This window comes from Hypanus sabinus, chromosome 19 (assembly GCF_030144855.1).
Source record: "Hypanus sabinus isolate sHypSab1 chromosome 19, sHypSab1.hap1, whole genome shotgun sequence".
NCBI classification, from domain to species: Eukaryota; Metazoa; Chordata; class Chondrichthyes; order Myliobatiformes; family Dasyatidae; genus Hypanus; species Hypanus sabinus.
Window position 1 is genome coordinate 10,158,815 of NC_082724.1, and position 21,499 is coordinate 10,180,313.

The window sequence follows — 21,499 nt, forward strand, 5'->3', positions numbered from 1 at the left end:
GGAATCAAAGGTACCACTTCTAATTTTTTCTAAATTTAAACAGGATATGGTTTGAGAAAACCATTGAGATGTATTTGGAGGATTTATCTCTTTCCAATTCAATAAAATAGATCTTCGAGCCATTAACGTAGCAAGTGTAATCATCCGCCAAGTTGAAGAGGGCAGATCAATCATTGGTAAACCAAAAATTGCAGTAACAGGGTGAGTTTGTAAATCAATATGCAAAACTGCAGAGAATGTATCAAAAATATCTTTCCAAAATTTTTCCAAAAGAGGGCAAGACCAAAACATATGAGTCAGAGAGGCTACCTCAGAGTGACATCTATCACAAATCGGATTTTTATGTGAGTAAAAACGAGCAAATTTATCTTTAGACATATAAGCCCTATGTACTACTTTAAATTGAATCAAGGTATGTCTAGCACACATAGAAGAAAAATTAATTAATTGAAATTTTTTTTCCTATTTCTCTAAAGGTAAAGAAAGTTGAAGTTCCTTCTCCCATTCATTTTAAATTTTATTGAATATATCTGGCTGTATGTTCATAATCATTGCTGAATTATTCTAGCATTTGTGTTACTCAATGTCACTTGATGTGTATGATAAGGATGTTGTAAAGAGATCCCAGATCCAGAATTTTAAGATAAATACATGTCATTCATCATCTCTGGCAGCCCTTAGTTTATTCTCACTATTTTGTTTTTGAAAGTTGCAATGAATACCTTGTCTCTAATTTTAGTTGGTGATTACCTGTTACTTTGGAGTGGTAATTTCTGAAAGGCACTTCCTTTTGATTTAATGTTGCCTCTAGCTTTGTTGTATTAAAATGGTAGCTTTCTTGTTTGTTTATTTATTGCAATACAGTGAAGAATAGGCACCCTGTCCTTCAAGCCACACTGTCTGGCAATCCCCCTAATTAATCCTAGCATAATCAAGGGACAATTTACAATGAACAATTCACCTACCAACAGTCTTTAGACTGTGAGAGGAAACCCATAGGATCACGGGGGAGAACACATAAACTCCTTGCAGGTAGCGGTTGGAATTGAACCTGTTTGCTGGTACAGGAAAGTATTGTGCCATACTACTATGCCACTCTTGATGAGCCACCCAGTATAAAACCACAAATTATTAACAGATTTCCTTTCACAGGTCCTCCCCAGACTACAGCAGGATTCTGTTGCTGTGAATTGTTAGTAACTTGGACATTTTGCAAGTCGGAAATACAGACACGAATCAAGTTCCCACAGATGCCAGCAATCCTACCGCAGCTGGCAAATCCATCCTGTTATTTTCCCAGTTGCTTATTTGTGTATTCGGGCTGTAGTAACCTAGGGAGAACCTGTACATATAAAAATGCACCTCTTGTCAAATATAAAGCCTAACTAGTAGCTCCCTCCTCCCTGATGTCCTTATTTCTTACGAGTCAGAAGGAAGCTGATTAGCTCGTGCTGGCTCCCAGAAGTGCAATCTAGAAAGTCATATTCTCATACCACCCCACCCACCCAATTTCCCTCTTGTACTAGAATGTATTCACTCAGTTGCCCATAAACTTGCCCCCTTTTTTTTGCAACTTAGCCACTTTAAGGAGTAATTTGCCATTCAACGTAGCTGTAAGTCATTGGGAATCAAGAAGGAACCAGAGTCCTTGGGGAAATTCTCATAATTGCTGCTTGGCCTATTGAACGAATTAACGGTGGTTACAATTGTTTGAAAGCAAATTACGGGTACTAGAACCTGCTGTAAAACCAGAAAATATTAGAAATACTCTGGCAAAGGAAAAACTGAATTTGCGTTTCGGGTCACTGACATTTCATAGTGGTTAGCTTATTGAGCTGAAAGGATAATTCTGTCTCTCTGGAGACACCCTTTGTTTGTTATGATTATTTTCAGTTATCATTGTTTAGTACTGAAGTAATGCTTGTAAGAAAGTGGGCTATGTTAATTTCCTGGATCCTCACTAAAACCCACAAAGGCATTTTGAAATTGTGATGTTTGAGTGCAGTTCACTGACTTGTATGTTCAGTGTGGTGCCAGGCAATCTTGCATTTTCTACAAAGCCGCTGGTGCTTTTTTTTTCAGGACAACTTGTTAAGATGCTGCTTTACACAGAAGTCACCCGTTACTTAGACTTTAAGGTGGTAGAAGGAAGTTTTGTATACAAACTGGGGAAAATCCACAAAGTCCCTTCTACTGAGACCGAAGCTTTAGCTACTGGTGAGTAAAAACACCTAATTGTATTTATTTTTTAAATTTTTTTTTCCTTGTATAGAGTTTGCATTTCTCAAATTAAAGTTGATAATTCTCAGTGAAGTAGTTCAATCTGTAGTGTCCCCTCAATCTATTTAAACTGAAATGCAATGAAACCTCATTCTTGGCAGTCTTAACTAGAGGGTGGTGGGGAGGCTGCCAGTGAGTAGATCATGGCACCAAGCAAAGAAAGCAGTGTCAATAAAAGGCACACAGTCAATAAAAGCACTTCAGTTCAGCACTCAGATTTCTATACCACTGGGAGCAGAAACCTTAATATTATTGCTATGAGTGTTTTGAATTGCATGCTGTGTAATTGCATTGAATGCTATAGGCATGCTGTGTTGGCACTGGAAGCATGGCGACTCTTGGCAAGATGCTCCTAGCACGTCTTTTGGGCTGCGTTAGGTGTTGATACAAGCAAGGCATTTTGCTGCATTTTTCAATGTACATGTGATATAAAGCTAATCCTTTGAACTGCTAGAAATGTGGTTTGATTTTAATTTTTCGTTTTGAAGCATTGGTTACTTGCCTCGAGAATAGTGGAATACCTGATTTTTCTACTTGGAAATGAGTGTGATTCTCTGGATGGGATTATTTATATTAAGTATCTGGTTATTTCAAAGACATCAGGTACTTAATATATAACTGTTGTTGTGGTAGTTCATCAACGGCATTGTGCACTTGCTCAAATCCTCCTCGTTCATCATCAGCAACACTCAGGAATAAAAGTTATGCACATAATTTGCTGCCTACCATTAGGTGTTGTTTTGACTTTAGTTTGGCTCCTTGCTTTCAAGAATAAAACTTACTTCCTTTTGGAAGTTGATTTTAGTAGTTGTAGCATTGTTCAAAAGTCAGGAAGTTATGTTGCTGCTTTATAAAACTCTAGTTATGCTGAATGTAGAGTACTGCATACAGTTCCGGTCACCCCCATTATAGGAAGGATGGGCTTTGGAGAGGATGCCAAAGAGGTTTGCCAGGATGCTGCCTGAATTTTGGGGCACAACAAGAGATTTGACAAACTTAGTTTGTTTATCTCTGGAATGTGGAGGCTGAGGGGAGATCTGATTGAGGTTTAGAAGATTATGATAGGCATAGAGAGAGTAGACAGACTAGTGTTTTCTTTTCTCAGGGTTGAAATGTCTCAAGCTAGATCACATGCATCTAAGGTGAGGGGGGGTAAATTCAGAGAAGACGAGGGCAAGTTTTTTTTAAACACGGGTGCCTGGACTACGCTGCCTGGGGTAGTGGTAGAGGTGTTTAGATTTGGGACTTTTAAGAAATATTTGGATAGGCACATGGATGTGAGAAAAATGGAAAGAGATGGGATTAGTTTAGTTGGCCATTTGATTACTAATTAATCGATTGGACAAAATATTAGGGGTGAAAAGTCTGTTCTGTGCTGTACTGTTCTTTCTTTTATCGTTGTTGTCAATTTATTGTTTTTTTAAAATTTTCCCCATTTGAAGTCATCCCTCATTCCACCACTCCAAGTCACAATTCCATAGCCGAACCACTGATGGAAAATGTCCAAATAATTCAGTAAATTATGGCAGCATTTTTAAAAAATAGTCACCCCCGCCAGCTATGAGAACTACATTGCTCACGTACTTCCTTGTCCACCCCAGGACTTGAGATCCTGTGCACTTCTATCCGCTTGGACATGCATGTACTTCTTTGTAAAACTCGATCAAACTAGCCAGACTGATCTCCCACTAACAAAGCCATTTGTCTATCCTGTATAAATCCTTGCCTTTATAAATGTAAATCGATCGGGAGTGTCAGAAGTTCAGTCAGAATTGTACAACACAGAAACTTGCCCATGGTGTCCATCCTGCCTTTTCTAATTGTCTACTCAAATCCCATTTAATCACATTGGGTCTATACCAGGGGTGGGCAAACTTTTTGACTTGTGGGCGACAAAGGGTTCTAAAATTTGACAGGGGGGCCGGACCAGGAGCAGATGGATGGAGTGTTTTGGTAATATACCTCATAAGAGAAAATAAAATATCATGGGATATGTAGAAAACATGTGCTTTAATTTCAATTGAAAATGAACAAATGCATTACAACAAAATATCTGTCTTTGAAGTCCCATGGTATTTAGCTATTTATTGAAATGACTTTTAAAACACTGAAAATTAAATGAATAAAATACAGCTTTTTTTAATAGTAACAGTTATTATTTTAACGCACTGAAAATTCTGTTATCCTTCAAGATATTATCATCATCACTCTCCTCCTGACTGTCTTTATTTCAAGAATGGTAGGAGATGCAGGTCTACTTGTCCTGTTCCTTCTTATTCAATTGTCCCCTGTGCCAAAACTCAACAACGACCAGCACAAAGACAGAACAGTGGCCAGTATGCTGAGCGCGTTATTTGATCTGGAGCGCATTTTTTATTTTGAGAAAGTACGTGCACCTGCGCACTACTCATGTCCATCACTTAACAGAAATGACATGTAACATGTAAGGCTTATTGAAAAAAATATTTTCAAATGCATTTTTTACATAACACAACGAAGAAACTTATTTTTAATTTCAGTGGGAACAGTGTTGTTGGTCTCCCTTTTTAGCCAGCGCATCAAAGTCTGGATTTAGTTTTGTTGTGGCGATTCTCAGGATGGATCTGAGGTGTTGGTCAGTTAACTTGGATCTGTGGCTGGCTTCGTTGATGTTCATGACGCTGAACGCCTGTTCACATAAATAGGTCGAGCCGAACAAAGAGTAAAGCGCAAATGTGGAGTAATACGCTGCACCTCAACAAAGGTCAATGTGTACATGTGCTACATGCAACGCTAAAATTACGACACGGAGTCGGTAACTGCAGTCGAAGGAAAAAACTTTATTCGAAATCCCCAGCCTCACTTTTAAGCCTCCCTCAACCTGCCCCCCTGCGCAGAGGCTCCAAAGATCTGTGCTCGCAAATCCCCGCAGGCTATCTCCCTTAGCCGGAACGCTGGCTAATTGTTAGCCGGTTCGGATGTGCCAGGAAATGGGTCGCCACAAATGTATATAGAGTGCGTCATCTATTGGGAAAACGCCGGAATTGCAGGGAAAAAAATGTTAACAAGGTTTATTAATATAATTTCATCAAGTTCTGCGGGCCGGATTAAAAAGCTTAATGGGCCGCACATGGCCCGCGGGTCGTAGTTTGCCCATGCCTGGTCTATACTCTTCTGTGTCTTCGAAATTCAAGGGCTTGTCTTGATTTTGATCAAACACTGTGAGAGTATCTGTCTCTATCACTTATTCAATGCATTCCAGACTCCATTATTCTCCTTTGTGAGAATAAATTCCCACTTAAATCTTCTCTACAGGTACTTCCCCTTACTTCTATCAGTCATCCCTTGGCTTATTCACGGTAGAAAGTCTATCCAGACTTCCCTTTGTAACCCATCCTCCCAATAGTATGACTACCAGTTTTACACTGTAATTTGACATCCAAGTTCTTGTCTTCTATGCCAAGGAGAGTGAAGACAGGCACTCCATATGCTTTGCCTTATCCACTTGTACTTTAAGGGATCCTGTGGATTTCTATTCCGAGGTTCCCCTCTTTATTTTCATTCCCTATGGCTCTTCCCTTGTTTACATCACCTCACACTTGTTGGGATTACATTCTGTTTTCTCTTAATCCAACCAACTCTCCAGCTGATGATGTCAAGCTGAAGCTTTAACTGTACTTGTTATCTACAATAACATCGGCTGCAAACTTGTGCATTCCCAAATTCCCAAATTATTGTTGTGTAAAATGTTGATCTGTACTTTTTCCAAAAACTTAAACACCACTGATTTAAAATTTGGCATATCTGTGCTACCCTAATTGAATAGAATGTAGAACATTACAATACAGGTCATTTGGCCACAAAGTTGTGCCAACCTTTTAGAAATATGGAAACATAGAAAAACTACAGCACAATACAGGCCCTTTGGCCCACAATGCTGTGCCGAACATGTACGTACTTTAAAAATTATCTAGGGGTACCCATGGTCCTCTATTTTTCTAAGCTTCATGTACCTATCCAGGAGTCTCTTAAAAGACCCTATCATATCCACCTCTGCCACCATCGCTGACAGCTCATTCCACACACTCATCACTCTCTGCATTTAAAAAAAAAATTAAACAACAGCAGCCTGCCCTGACATTTCCTCTGTACCTACTTCCAAGCACCTTAAAGCTGTGCCGTCTCGTGAAAGCCATTTCAGAGGAAAAAGCCTCTGACTATCCACACGATCAATGCCTCCTATCATCTTATACACCTCTATCAGATTACCTCTCATCCTTTGTCGCTCCAAGGAGAAAAGGCCAAGTTCACTCAATAAGATCAATCTAACCCTTCCCTTCCACGTTCCCCTCAATTTTTCTATTATCCACGTGCCAAAAGAATAAAGAAACCACATTTGATATTCTCCCAGTCTTCACACTTCACCAATGTCCAATGAAGATTTAAGAATTTCAGATCAAAAATTTGATGGTGGTTCTAGGCATGGTGAGCTGTAGGGTATGTTTTTTGCTGTATTACTGTGACTTTGAGTCTTCTGTTGCAGGGGTGTTATGTTTAGGTTACTGACCATATTGCCATTTTCATTATTGTTTTATTTAACGTAGTGGAAGTTGAGTAAAAGTCATGATTCTGGAGTTTGGGACTCTTGTGAAATAGGAGGAAAGATGTGAAGATAATGTCAACCTTGATTTTTTATCTCCTTTTGATAACTGAATGGAGGAGCCATGGAAGTGTCTATGTGGAGAGAATTGAACAAGGAATCTGAACATGAAGGCCAATTTAACATGATTTTATCATTTTGCCCTTGGGATAAATGAGACGTTTGTCAGCTTACTTTTGGTCCATTAATAAATCTCATACTTTTGTGAAGTTGTAATTTATTTCTGAAATAATTTATGACTTTCTGAAATTGTACTTCACTTCAGATTACTTTCCTGAGTGGCACATAGTAAAATTAATGTTGAAGTTAAAAGGTTATGTCACAGATAAAGGTGACTGAAAATTGGGGCAGAATCTGTGCCTTTTACCTTGGTTCCATTCTAGCTTTGAGAACAAAAAGATTAATTCTCTGTCTGAAATCTATATATTTTTTTCCTTTTGCTATCTCGCTATCCTTCACTGATCCATTAAGAAACTGAAGAACTGATTTGGGAGGGAGCAGAGAACAGGATGATTGAACAGTGCATAATGTACCAATAAATAATCAGACATTTTTTTTCCCTTTTCTCTTTAGATCTCATGGGGATGTTTGAAAAACGACGTTTCCGAAAACTCTTGTTATTTATTGTTGGCTTTGACGAGAATGACCCTAAAACTTACCAAGGCATAGAGCCCAAAAAGACCACAATGCGAGAAGTCTACAAGAAGTTTGACCTGGGGCAAGATGTCATTGACTTCACTGGACATGCACTGGCTCTTTACAGAACAGATGAGTGCGTTACTCTTGTCGTTATATTTAACTTAAGCAAATGTAATTATTTGGAATTCCTTTTTGCCCTTGCCTCTAAAGAAGACAGCTTAGTCTATTTGTCATGGAAATACTAACTAAATAGCAGAGCGACCTTGAGCTTTGTCTTCTGAGTGTATGAACATGATATCTTGGAGACTCTGCAGCAGTCTCCACTGCCACCAGAGCTCTGATTTTTGGGTTGTATTTGGACAGTAAGTCAAACAACTTTTCATAACTTTGTTTAGCACCCCATGGTCAGTATATGATCAATCTTTTAAAAGATGTCAGTTATCTCTTGAGCACGAGTCTAATACAGTCGGCCCTCCTTATCCGCGGGGGATTGATTCTGAGACCTCCCCACTGATATCAAAAAACGTGGATGTTCGAGTCCCTTTTTTAACCTGAATCAGTGCGGTGGTCTTTAGGACCCAGCGGAACCCTGGACTTAACATGTTCAGTGCGGTGGTCATTAGGACCCGGCGCAGCTCTGAATCCGCGGTGTTTCTGTTCATGAAAATAATCACAATCGCAATTGAAAATAAGGTGGAAGTAATAAAGTGATCGGAAAGAGGTGAAATGCCATCTGTCATTGGAAAAGTGTTAGGCTACAGTCAGTCAACGATCGGAACAATTTTAATAGAGCATGCCCCAATGAAAGCTACAATTATTACTAAGCAATGTAGTGGTTTAATTATTGAAATACATATGTTTCTTAAGTGTTTTATATGCATAGAAAGGTAAAATATGTACTATATACTAAGAAAAACGTTTGACTAACTGACGCTAAATAATACTGGATGTACCTGTTCAGACTTCAAATCCAACTTAAAGACGAACTCAGGAACGGAACTCATTCATAACCCGGGGACTGCCTGTACTTTTAGGTCATCTCTAGATTACTTATAATACCTAATACAATGTAAATGCTATGTAAATAGTTGTTATACTGTAATGTTTAGGGAATAATGACAAGAAAAAATAGTTGGTACATTCTCAAACGAGTGCTGGAAGAGCACTTCCGGGTTTTCCTGATCCGCAGTTGGTTGAATCCACACATGTGGAATCTGTGGATAAGGAGGGCTGACTGTAGTCCCTTGTTCCCTGTTATCAGGGCTCATGGTTTACCCCCAGACACATCCTCCCTCGTGGTTCCAGGAGCTTAATATCCTGTTTATTTAATTACTGCTGCTACACTTATCATTCAAGGTTATTCTCGACTTACATCAGCAGTCTTTAAGTCCAGCCACTCCTGAGCAGTCAAGTATCCCATCGTACACTAGTTTTAGCTATTTCTACCACACTTTTTGAAATTGTCAAAATTTATGGTAGTTATTAAGTTGCTACATTGAGATTCATCACTTTGGTTGATGAAATGTTGAAACAGATACAAACTTGGTAAGGAAGCTGAGAGTCAGGACATGGTTTGGTAGTTGGGGATTATTTCAACTAAAGATTAAAACCTTTGCTTTCACAGTATAGTAATGTGAGTACGCCCTCTTGTGTTATGGTGGTTGCTTCAGTCGATTAATCAGATATTTGTCATTTATAACATCAAATGAGCATTGAAATGTTACTTAAAGAGTGGCTTCATAATGGTTTTACAATTTGTGGGAAGGGATTATATGTCGATTCCACACATGTCAGATTAGTGTTGTTTTTTAAGCCTTCCCAAAGTTATTTGAATAATGGGTGCTTTACATAAAGATAGGGTGCTAGCCTTTAAAATAGGTTTGCATGAGTATGCACTAAGGATAAGGGAAGGGAATTGGAGTCAATAATTCTGGAGAGTTGGCAGTATCACCATGATCTTTCTATTATTTAGTCACCGTAGTGTTCTTGCTCGGGTGTAAGAGAACGCCGAACTAAACACCGAGGTAAACCGTAGTCAATGAAAACAGGATCGCAGTAAGATTAACCGTTCACTCTTCCTCATTAACGTGTGGTGAAAACTGTTGATAAAACAATACAAGATTTGTACGGCATTTGTTTCCTTCTTGATATCGTATTTACATCGTAAATACTTGCAGAAGTAAAACTACAACTACATTACATTAAAGTGCAGCATAGTCAGAATCTACCTACGCCATTGACTGCTTTAAATACACTTCAACACAAACTATCTGCAACACTTTAACTAACGAAAACATAAACCTTATCAACCGTCATTACTTTTAACAGAATCAGTGTTAACATTTTAATTCAACATCGATTATCTCATGAACTTACGGCATTGCTTCACTATGTTTCTAGTGCGTAGAAAGACAACTTTTCTCGCGCTGATCCTACACATGTGAGCCCCCTCCTTCCCGTTTCTCCAAACTGGTATTTTCCCACAAGACGCGACGAAACCGGATGTGACGTCATCACATGCCGCAATATATCACAGACAACGAATTTACTTTAAAAAATCCTAACTTTAACTAAAAAATGCTAGCAAACGACTTACTAAAGCGAAAATATTATAAACTAAATAAATGCCATAAAGGCAACACACTCCCTGCTTGACCTTCATAAGGTCACAATGAACATAATACAAACTTCAGTCTCTAAATCAGTCCTTAGGTAGAAGTAGAATGACTTCTGTAACTGGCCTTTGGTAAATTTTCACATCACCTTGGTCGGTAGTTTTTCAACTCAACCTTCCTGACATGTCCATCCCTACTAGGGAATGTGGCAGTGATTCTGGCCATTGGCCAGCTGTTGTGGGCGATTTGCTTGTCCCTGAGCAGGACTAAATCTCCAACTTGAAGATTCCTGCAGGGTTCTGTCTACTTTTGTCTGTGTTGCAACAAAGGTAGATATTCCTGTCCCCAACGAGACCGGAACCGATTTGCCAGAGCCTGGACCTGTCTCCATTGCTTTGTGTACAAATCCTTATCAGAGAAGTCCCCTGGTGGAGAGGGAGCTCCTGCATTCTGCGTAAGGAGCATTGATGGCGAGAGTATGAAGGGGTTTTCCAGGTCAGAAGACACGGGTAGGAGTGGCCGTGCATCTATAACGGCTGTGACCTCTGCCATTAGTGTGCACAGTACCTCGTGGGTCAATCAGGTGTGTTGCTGCATCTCGGGTTTCCTTTTCAGGTTTTTTTGCAAGGACATGAACAGCTTGACTGCCTGCTCTTTGTTGTTTGACAAGCACTGGCATGGTTCTCTGAAAGGTAGTGGGGTGACCCAGTTATTTGCTTCGTCTCTGAAGACCTTGGTGTCCATTATTTTTAAGAAAATGACGTCTTGAGCTGATGGAGCAAGTTTATTATCATGCTCAGTTTGAGCGAAGACTGACTGACCCAGCGTCTTGTTGGTGACTTTACATTTGTTAAAGCCTTGTCGTGCTTCCTTGATGCACATGAAACTTGTGCAGGGTTGAAAAATTGAATGGCGGCCACTCTCTAGCACATTGGTCTTGAGTGTGTTAACTGTCGGTTTGTGTACATTGCCAAGGCACACCTCTCCTATCACCACCCAGCCTAGATCCAGGCGTTGGGCAAAGGGGGTGTCATGTGGTCCATTGGCCTGCTGCCTAACCTTGTGCACCCGTAGAACATCTCTTCCTAATAGCAGGAGTATTTCTGCTTTTGGATCCAGTTCTGGGATGTGTTTGGTGATGTGGTGGAGATGTGGCTGGTGTAGCACCGCACTTGACGTCAGGATCTCAGTGTGGTTCTTCAAAATCTCATTGCACTCTTAAGAGTGGAGGGAGACAGATGACGACTTTACCATCCAGGGACTCGAGCTGGAAGCCTTCTGCCTTCCTTCCATAAGTTTCCACGTTGCCTGAGCAAGTTCTAAGGTAGTATGGGAACTGATTACTCTCAATGTTGAACAAGTCAAAGAACTCTGGACTGACTAGTGAGCGATTGCTCTGATCGTCCAGAATTACATAGGCTTTGATGGCCTTGTCTTTGGCTCCCTTAGGGTACACCTAAGTGAGGCAGATCTCTGAACAAGAACAGCTTGACTGAGCTTGACTGCAAACTTCTGTGCAGCTCGAGCTGACAACAGTTGTCCTGGAGTGAGCCTCTCTCTCCCCACCGTCCTTTTGTGGGGGTGAAGGGGCTTTGTTGGTTTGCGGTAATTGGCCGGGATGCATGGCCCGATCGTGATAAGTGCTACTACATTCCGGGCACTTCACGGCGATCGTACACTCTCTAGCAAGGTGAGAGGTAGAGGAGCAGCATTTAAAACATTCTTTTCTCCTTGAGGAGAGCCAACCTGTCTTCAAGGGGTTTTTCCCTAAACATTCTGCATTTTCTGAGGGAGTGGGGTTTGTTATGCAATGGACAATTCTTGCTAGGGTCGTTGTTAGTTGTAAAGGCTTCAGTCTTAAGCACTGAGACAGGTTTATTAATGTTGAAATTATTCGAAGAGGATTTATCTGGCTTGGTGTAAATTGTACTGCTTCCTGGACCCATGATGCTAGGGTCGTTTCGCTTCTTTGCCTTCTTGCACACAAACTTAGTGAAATACTCAAAGGGAGGAAATCGACCATTGTTCTCTTCCTTGTGCTCTGAGGCAACAGACATCCACCTTTCCTGCAGCCCAAATGGAAGTTTGTCCACGATTTGTCTAATCCCATATGAAGTATCTAGGTATACTAGACCAGTTGAGTAGCCATCTTCTTTGGCGCCTTGAATCTTCATGAGTAAATCTCCGAGCTCCCTTAACTTAGTGTGGTCCTTGGCTGACACCTTAGGAAAATTTTCCAGACGTCGGTATAGCGCTGCTTCAATAATTTCGGGGGCCACATAGCCCTCCCGAAGTTTCTCCCATGCTTTGCTTAAGGCTAGCTTGGGGTTGTTGATGTACACTGAACGTATGCGTCTCACTTGTTCGCATGATTCTTTTCCCAGCCATTTCGCCATAAGATCCAACTCTTGGGTTGCTCTGAGCTGGACTCCGTCAATAGCGTTGGTGAATGTAGAGTACCATGCACGGTAATTTTCAGGTTTATCGTCAAACTGATATAGTCCTGAAGTGACGAGATCTCGTCGTGCTAAATACTGTGTCATAGGTTCAACTGCAAGTGGCATGCGGGCTGTGGGAATATGTTGGCGGGTATATGACTGAGGGCGTACATCTGTTATGGGATTTGCTGTCCTTAATTCAGCCTTTGCCTCTTTTCTCGCCAAATCTGGTAAGTTTGGTGTCGAGAAGTATTTGTCATCAGCCCTTTCGTTCTTGAATTCATCGTGGAGTTGCAAGGGTAAATTGTCTTCCTCGGATGGATGTGAAGCAATTGGGCCTCTCTGAGACTCCTCATGAAGTGGGGCGTTATCGAATAAGTATGGAGAGGAAGAACAAATCTTCCAGTCTATTTGAGATTGGACATAGTCGCTTGTGCGTTCCAATCTCATCTTTTCTGAAGTAGATTTTACGTCAACCAGATCAAGTGTGTTTTTTTTTTGCATTTATATTGAAGCTGCAGATAGATACAACTTCATCCTCTTGTGACTGCTCTTCCCTTCAGTTTTCAAAATACTTCAACGCTTGAGCCAAGGAAGTTTTTGAAAGCCTATAAATAGTTGTGAATCATCAGGATAATAACATCAAAGTAACTTTTGCCTGGACCGTACTTTCATTTAAATGTACATGGTTGAGCTGTAACAATAACTACTCTGGGGTATTAATGTGGTACAGTCCACTTTTAAATGTGGAGTAGTATGAACTTGAATGTCGAGATGGTGAGGACAACTTGTTGAGTTGAACTTCCTTGGGATGAACTGGAGGTATCGATGACTTGTGCACTGCAACACTGGATAAAGCGTCGAAATGAAGGATTTGTCTACCAATTCAAAATGCTGTGAGAGGATCCACAGCACACATGGCAGAATACATTTAATAAGACATGAGTTTCCCCCTCCCCCTCCCCAGCTCAAGCAGTGTCCAAAAGTCAGTCTCATACTCCTGGCATCTTAAAGTGACAGTCCACAGAAAAAATGAACCCTAGAGGTATATAACAGTCCTAAATGGGTGATTCCTTGTATTTCTATCATAGGTCCCTGATTAAAACTCTCCAAGTAGGATCGTCTCAGAATCTGCTCAGTTAATCTCTCTCAAAATCATGTATTGGATGAGATGTCCTTGTTTAAAAGAATGAGTTTCTTTTTAATGAATTCTTTATGACAACTAATGGGTTTTTTTTAGTGAAGTGAGTTTTTCTTCACCCACTTAAAGACTAATGGGAACTGAATTGATTATAATGTGATGACAAAATCCTTATAGTCTTTGGTGCTTCAAATATTTGCATTTGACCATTAATTTAACAATGAAATAAATGGCTTTAATTTTTTACAAATGCTTTAATTTTACACTGAAGTGGTTTGACTTTGTTCCTCCTTTTTTCTCAGTTACTTGGATCAACCATGCCTGGATACGATCAATCGAATTAAGTTGTATAGCGAATCATTGGCTCGATATAGCAAGAGTCCTTACCTCTATCCACTCTATGGACTTGGAGAGTTGCCTCAAGGCTTTGCTAGGTAAACAAAGCACCTGTGAACTGTATTGAGTATGCTATTTGTGTGGTGCACTCCTTATGTGGATGTTGCTGCCACAGAAATATTTGCAGTTGCACACTTTTACCAGTAGATGGACCCAGAGCAGCAAATCATGAACACAAGATTCTACAGATGCTGGCCATCTTAAGCAACACAAGCAAAATGCTGGAGGAACTCAGCAGGTCAGGTAACAACTATACAGAGGAAATAAACAGTCAACACAAAGGGTTCTCAGCCTGAAATGTATCTCTGAAACATCAATTGTTTATTCTCCTCCAGAGATGCTGATTCCCCCCAAAATGCATGTGATCTGAAATCAGCAGCGCCCCTTGATCTCTATGTATTTGGAGCCACAAACAAATCTAACATGAGAATGTAATTTTACTTCTTGCTTTAAATTTGTGTGTTAGATTTCTGGCATTACGTCCTCGGTCTGTTTTGGCAAACATTTTAAAGCATTTGAATGTGCAATAATAGAGAGTTACAATAGTTCATTACGAGTACAACTTCCAGTTTAGCGTCTATTCTTCCACTATAAAATGATATTTTTATCATCCATCCTGTTGGCTCATTCAGTAATACAGAAGATTCTGCGGATGCTGGAAATCCAGAATCTCTCTCAGTGCTGGAGGAACTCAGCAGTAAAGCACATCTATGGAGAGGAATAAAGAGTTGACAAAGGGTCACTGGATGAGTGCGATATGTATGAGTTAAAATATAGGAAGCAGAGTGCTAATGGAGGGTTTCAGCCCATATTGTCAACTCTTTATTCCTCTGCCTGACCTGCCGAGGTCCTCTAGCATTTTGTGTGTGGTTCATTCAATACCTTTATAATGGCCAGATATATAGCTCCTGTTTGAGCTGTGTATGGGACCAGCTAGATCAATACTGCTAAACCTACTTGCACAAAGTCCTGTACAGATAACATAACCTGGGAATTATCGTGTTGTTAATCTACAATTGTAAGTCACTTAGTTCAGCACTGTGTGATGGTGGCAAGTATCATATTCTATCTCTAGTAGTCTCACTATAAAGCTTGAGATGAATAGATGTTCTGTTATCAACAGATTTGTTTCAGAAGATTTAGTTGTGACGTATCTTTCTGTTTCACATCTTGTTTAAACAGACTGAGTGCCATCTATGGGGGTACTTATATGCTCAACAAACCAGTGGATGAAATTGTGTTTGAAAAGGGCCATGTTGTTGGTGTTAAGTCTGAAGGGGAGGTAAGTGTTAATAGGTTATAAAGGTTGCACACTCCTTACTTGAAATTCCAAAAACCTCTGAAATCCAATTTTTTTTTAAAGCACTGACATGTCACAAAGGGAAAATACTACAAGGCATTGGGAAGGTTCCCAGGCATGTGCAGGTCTCTGCTCGCTACGGATGGTTCTGAGAAGTCACTTCCCATATGTAATTAACAGAAGTTAATGAAAAATAGAAAAGCACTACATAAGGTGAAAAATGGGGATCTGTATTGTGTATTGAAATAGTGCATTTGTCAGCATCGGAATGAACACGTGCTGCTTCATGGTATGCTGATCATGAAACAAGCTAAGGTCTGTCCAGACAATCTGAAAATTAAAGATAATTGTGAATATTCAGCAGGCTGGCTGCAGAAATTTATGAAAAGACAGCAATAATTTTTTTGTATTTGTGGTGATAAAGCATCTGCTGATCTCTAAGCACCAGAGAAATTCATTGAGCTTTGCCAAGATCTTCACTGATTAAAATCTATCGTGCTCTATAGCTGTATCAGTACATGTGTGTAATGAACAAGTGTAAGACAAAGTCTACTACTGGCAGCATGTAAATTCAGAGTTGGGAATGACGGCTATGCCAGACAGCTAAAGTCTGTCCATCTGGGCGGCCAAGCTGACCTTTCTGATGGTTCAATGTATATGTTGTTTCATGCACAAAAGTACGACTAATACTATATAAATTTACCTTTATATGTACAAGTTGTATATGTAATGTAAATGGATTTTATATTTAGACTTGGGTCCTATCCCCAAGATGATAGATACAAGTATTTCAACATCCCAAATTCAAACCTCTTCTGACTCCAAGGATTTCTGATAAGGAGTGCTCAACCTGCACCAGAAACTAATAGGGAATGGATTGGTAAGATTTTGTGGCCAGATCCCAATGTCCTGAAGTTATACAGCATGGAAACAAGCCTTTTGGTCTAACTTATTTATGTAAATCAAGATATCTGTCCAAGCTGGTTCCATTTGCCATTATTTGGCCCACATCTTTGAGCTTTTTCTGACCACGTACTTATCTAAATACCATTTAAACATTGTAATTGTAACCACCTTTACAATTTCCTCTGGCAACTCATTCCATATACCTACAATCCTCTGTGTGGATAAAGTTTCCCCTCTGGTCCTTATTAAATTTTTCCCCTCTCACCTCACCTTAAATCTATGCCCCAGGTTTAAGACACACCTGGCCCTGGAAAAAGACTTAAGACCATCCAGCTTATCTATTTAGACACATGATTTTTATATACCTTCTCAGCCTCCTACACTACTGCACCTACACTGGGACAAAAAGTCCCAGCCTGTCCACCCTCTTTGTAACTCAAGCTTTCAGTAACATCATCACGAACCTTTGCACTGTTTCCAGCTTAATAACATTCTACAGCTTGACAATCAGATTGCACACAATACCCCAAGTGTGGTATTGCCAATGACTCATGCAAATATAACATGACATCCCATCTCCTAAAGTCATTGCCCTGACCAATAATGGCAACTGGCTAAATTCACCTTCACTACCCTGTCCATGTGTACCTATTCCTCTATCTATTCCTCTTGCTCTGTCTGTTCTACAACACTCTTCAGGCCCTAATACTCATTGTCTATGCCTTGGCTTGGTTTAACTTGCCAAAATACTATACCTCTCACTTGCCTCCAACGGGATCCCACTACCAAACACATCTCTCCTCCCCCCCCCCCCCCCCCTGCAGGGATCGCTCCCTACGCGACTCCCTTGTCCATTGCCCACCGCCCCCATCCCTTCCCACTGGTCTCCCTCCTGGCACTTATCCTTGTAAGCGGAACAAGTGCTACACCTGCCCTTGCACTTCCTCCCTCACCACCATTCAGGGCCCCAGACAGTCCTTCCAGGTAAGGTGACACTTCACCTGTGAGTTGGCTGGTGTGGTATACTGCATCCGGTGCTCCTGGTGTGGCCTTTATTATATATTGGTGAGACCCGATGCAGACTGGGAGACCGTTTCGCCGAACACCTACGCTCTGTCCGCCAGAAAAAGCAGGATCTCCCAGTGGCCACGCATTTTAATTCCATGTCCCATTCCCATTCTGATATGTCTATCCATGGCCTCCTCTACAGTCAAGATGAAGCTACACTCAGGTTGGAGGAACAATACCTTATATACCGGCTGGGTAGCCTCCAACCTGATGGCATGAACATTGACTTCTCTAACTTCTGTTAATGCCCCTCCTCCCCTTCTTACCCCATCCCTGATATATTTAGTTGTTTGTTTTGTTCTCTCTCTCTGCCCATCACTCTGCCTGTTCTCCATCTCCCTCTGGTGCTTCCCTCCCCCTTTCTTTCCCCCTAGGCCTCCCGTCCCATGATCCTTTCCCTTCTCCGGCTCTGTATCCCTTTTGCCAATCACCTTTCTGGTTCTCAGCTTCACCCCACCCCCTCCGGTCTTCTATCATTTTGCATTTTCCCCTCCCCCCCCCCCCCCCCCAACTTTCAAATCTCTTGCTATCTTTCCTTTCAGTTAGTCCTGACCAAGGGTCTTGGCCCGAAACATTGACAGTGCTTCTCCTTGTAGATGCTGCCTGGCCTGCTGTGTTCCACCAGCATTTTGTGTTGCTACCATTCCTTGGTCTCTTTCAGCTGTTCATCTAGACCCTGTTGAAGTTTTGGATAACCACCTTTGCTACACAATTGATTTTGACGTTATCTACAAACTTAGTTACCATGTCACTATTAACTCAGTGAAAAGAATTTAAGTAATGTGATAGAGTTATCAGTGGAGGTTGAGGAAGAGGAGACATGATAGAGATGCATAAAATATCTGAAGGGTGTTGATGGGGTAAACTGCAGGAAACCTTTCTTCCTAACAGTGGTGAATAAAATTAGAGGGCATAGATTTGGGGTAAGAGGAAGAGGTTTAGAGGAGATTTGAGGGGAATTTTATTCCACTAAGCATATTATCAACATGTTTAGTAGGTTTGTGGATAACAGCACCAAAGTAGTGTGTAGTGAGTAATTAGCCCTAAGAGTGCATTATCTGAGACAGTGGTGGAAACAGTCACTGACAGTGTTTAAGTGTCTAGACAAGCACTTGAATTGCCTTGGTATGGAAAGCTATGGGCCAAGTGCTGGAAGATGGGATTAATATAGAGGTAGACTGAATTGTCTGTTCCTTGCTGTATGGAGAGTTCATTTTTAAAAGGGCTTATTTACAGAAGGGGGAAAGGATTCAACAAAGTATGGTGGAAGGAAGCTTGTTTGGAGCAAAAATGTTTAAAGTAACTCGGGTTTAATCAAGGATGTGTTTCTGTGTTATAAGTACTTTGGAATTAATGCACCTGTGCTTTAGCAGAGTGTGATTATTCTGTCGTGTCTCAAGATAGTTCATGTATGGTGAGATGATAAAGGGCTAAATACTGTTGTGTAAGACAATTCCATGTAAAATGCTGTTTAGTTCTGTGGTAGTCAGAGGGTTAAGTCAACCATTACAAAGCAGAAGAATAGACTTTGAATTGGAGCCAACATTTGGAGATTGCAGCAAACAAGGATGGTTAATAATCTGTGAAGTTCTCTGAGACTGTCAGAAAAATATGTAAGCAAGGAGATTGATAAGACTTAATTGAATGGTGAGTCTCCGGGATTGTTTAATCATTGGATGACCTAACTGAGCATGCGGTAACTAGAGGGCACAGTTTTAGCACAAGACAGGAGAAGTTTAGAGGAGATCTGAGGGGTGAGTTTTCCCACACAAAGAGATAATACATACCTGAAATGTGCAGCCTCAGAGGAGGTGATTGAGGCACATATAATTGCAATGTTAACGGTGTTTGGATAGGTACTTGGATAAGAAGGGTGTATTGGGACAATACAGGCAAATAGGATAGGCAGTATGGTTGACATCGGTGTTGGCCCAAATCATTGCAAAGTGATCATCTTGTGGTAGTGAGATGAACAATGAATTGATTCTAAGGCATCTAGAGAATCAATAGTAGGCAGAAGAGCTAGCTGTTTTTCATGGTATTAAAGGAAATTTGGATGACAAAATATCCAAGTTGTTTCGACCCACTTGAAGTAAAGCCCTTGTGTTAACTGTTATGAACTATCAATTTCTAGCTCTTCCATATCTGATTTGACTCATTGGTTATGACTGTGATGCTGTACAGTGGAAAATGGTTGTGATACTCTGACAACTCAGTTGAGCTACAACAGAACAGGGTGGGTGTGTCCTGCACTAGACCGTTACCAGTGAGATAGAAAATGCATGGCAAAAGCGCATTGTTACAACAATCATGGGGGACTTCAATATGCAGGTAGATTGCGAAAATCATTTTGGTGCTGGATTCCAGGATGGGGAATTTTGAGAGTGCCTATTAGAGTTTGTTTTTGTTTGGAGCAGCTTGTGGTTGAGCCCACTAGAGGATCAACTATTCTGGATTACATGTTGTGCAATAAACCAGAATTGATTAGAGACCTTACAGTAAAAGAACACTTGGGAACAAGTGATCATAATATGACTGAATTCACCTTGAAATTTGAGTAGGAGAAGCTAAAGTCAGATGAATCAGTAATACAGTGGAGTAAAGAGAATTACAGAGGCATGAGAGAGGAGTTGGCCAGAATTGATTGGAAAAGAACACTAGCAAGGATGACGGCATAGCAGCAATGGCTGGAATTTCTGGAAGCAATTGGGAAGGCATAGGATATATACATCCCAAAGAGGAAGAAGTATTCTAAAGGAAAGATGATACAACTGTGGTTAACAAGAGAAGTCAAACCCAATATATAAGCCAAACAGAAGGTATATAGTAGAGCAAAAATGAGTGGGAGGTTATAGGATTGGGAAGCTTTTAAAAACCAATAATACAACAAAAAGTCATTAAGAAGGTAAAGATGGAATACGAAAGTAAGCTGGCCAGTAATATTAAAGAAGATACCAAAAGTTTCTTCAGATACATAAAGTGTAAAAGAGAGGCAAGAGTGGTTATCAGGCCACTGGAAAATGATGCTGGAGAGGGAGTAATTGGGGCAGTGAAATGACAGATGAACAAGTATTTTGCATCTGTTTTCATGGTGGAAAGTGCTAGCAGTATGGTGGAAGTTTCAGGGATCAGTAAGTGTGTGAAGTAACCATAACCAGATAGGTTCTTGGGAAAACTAAAGGTTTGAAGGTAGATAAGTCACCTGGACCAGATGGTGTACGTCCCACAGTTCTGAAAGAGGTGGCTGAAGAGAATGTGGAGGCATTAGTAATGATCTTTCAAGAATCTGGAATGGTTCTGGAAGACTGGAACATTGCAAATGTCACTCCACTCTTCAAGAAGGAAGGGAGACAAGAAAGGAATCTATAGGCCAGTTAGTATGATCTCAGTGGTTGGGAAGATGTTGGAGTCAATTGTTAAAGATGAGTTCTCAAGGTTCTTGGAGGCACGTGATAAAATAGGCCATAGTCAACATGGTTTCCTCAAGGGAAAATCTTGCCTGCCAAATCTGTTGGAATTCTTTGAAGAAATAATAAGCAACATAAACTAAGGAGAATTGGCTGATGTTGTCTACTTGGATTTTCCAAAGACCTTTGATAAGTGCTGCACATAAGGCTGCTCAACAAGCTTACGAGCCCATGGTATTACAGGAAAGATTCTAGCATGGATAAAGCAGTGGCTGTTTTTCTGGCTAGCTGCTATTGACTACTGGTGTTCCATAGGGGTCTGGGTTGGAACCGATTCTTTTTACATTATATGTCAATGATTTGGATGATAGAATTGATGGCTTTGTTGCAAAGTTTGCAGATGATATGAAAATAAGTGGAGGGGCAGGGAGTTTTGAGGAAGTGGAGAGGCCACAGAAGGACTTGGACAGCTTAGAAGAATCGGCAAAGAAATAGCAGATGGATATAGTATCAGGAAGTGTATGGTCATGCACTTCGGTAGAAGAAATTAAAAGGTTGATTGTTTTATAAATGGAGAGAAAATACAAAAAACTGAGGAGCAAAGGGACTTGGGAGACCTTGTGCAGGATTCCCTAAAGGTTAATTTGCACATTGAGTCTATGGTGAGGAA

The 21,499-nt window shown here is 40.6% G+C and overlaps 1 protein-coding gene across 1 annotated transcript in view; it reads left to right on the forward strand.

The window, feature by feature from the left end:
- The window catches only part of LOC132377722 (rab GDP dissociation inhibitor alpha-like), a 65,255-nt gene that overhangs the window by 30,827 nt on the left and 12,929 nt on the right, over positions 1-21,499 (forward strand). The window contains exons 4-7 of the mRNA XM_059943986.1: positions 2,083-2,217; positions 7,493-7,691; positions 14,055-14,186; positions 15,331-15,430. Coding sequence (XP_059799969.1) covers positions 2,083-2,217; positions 7,493-7,691; positions 14,055-14,186; positions 15,331-15,430 — 566 coding nt within the window. The remainder of the gene's footprint in view (positions 1-2,082; positions 2,218-7,492; positions 7,692-14,054; positions 14,187-15,330; positions 15,431-21,499) is intronic.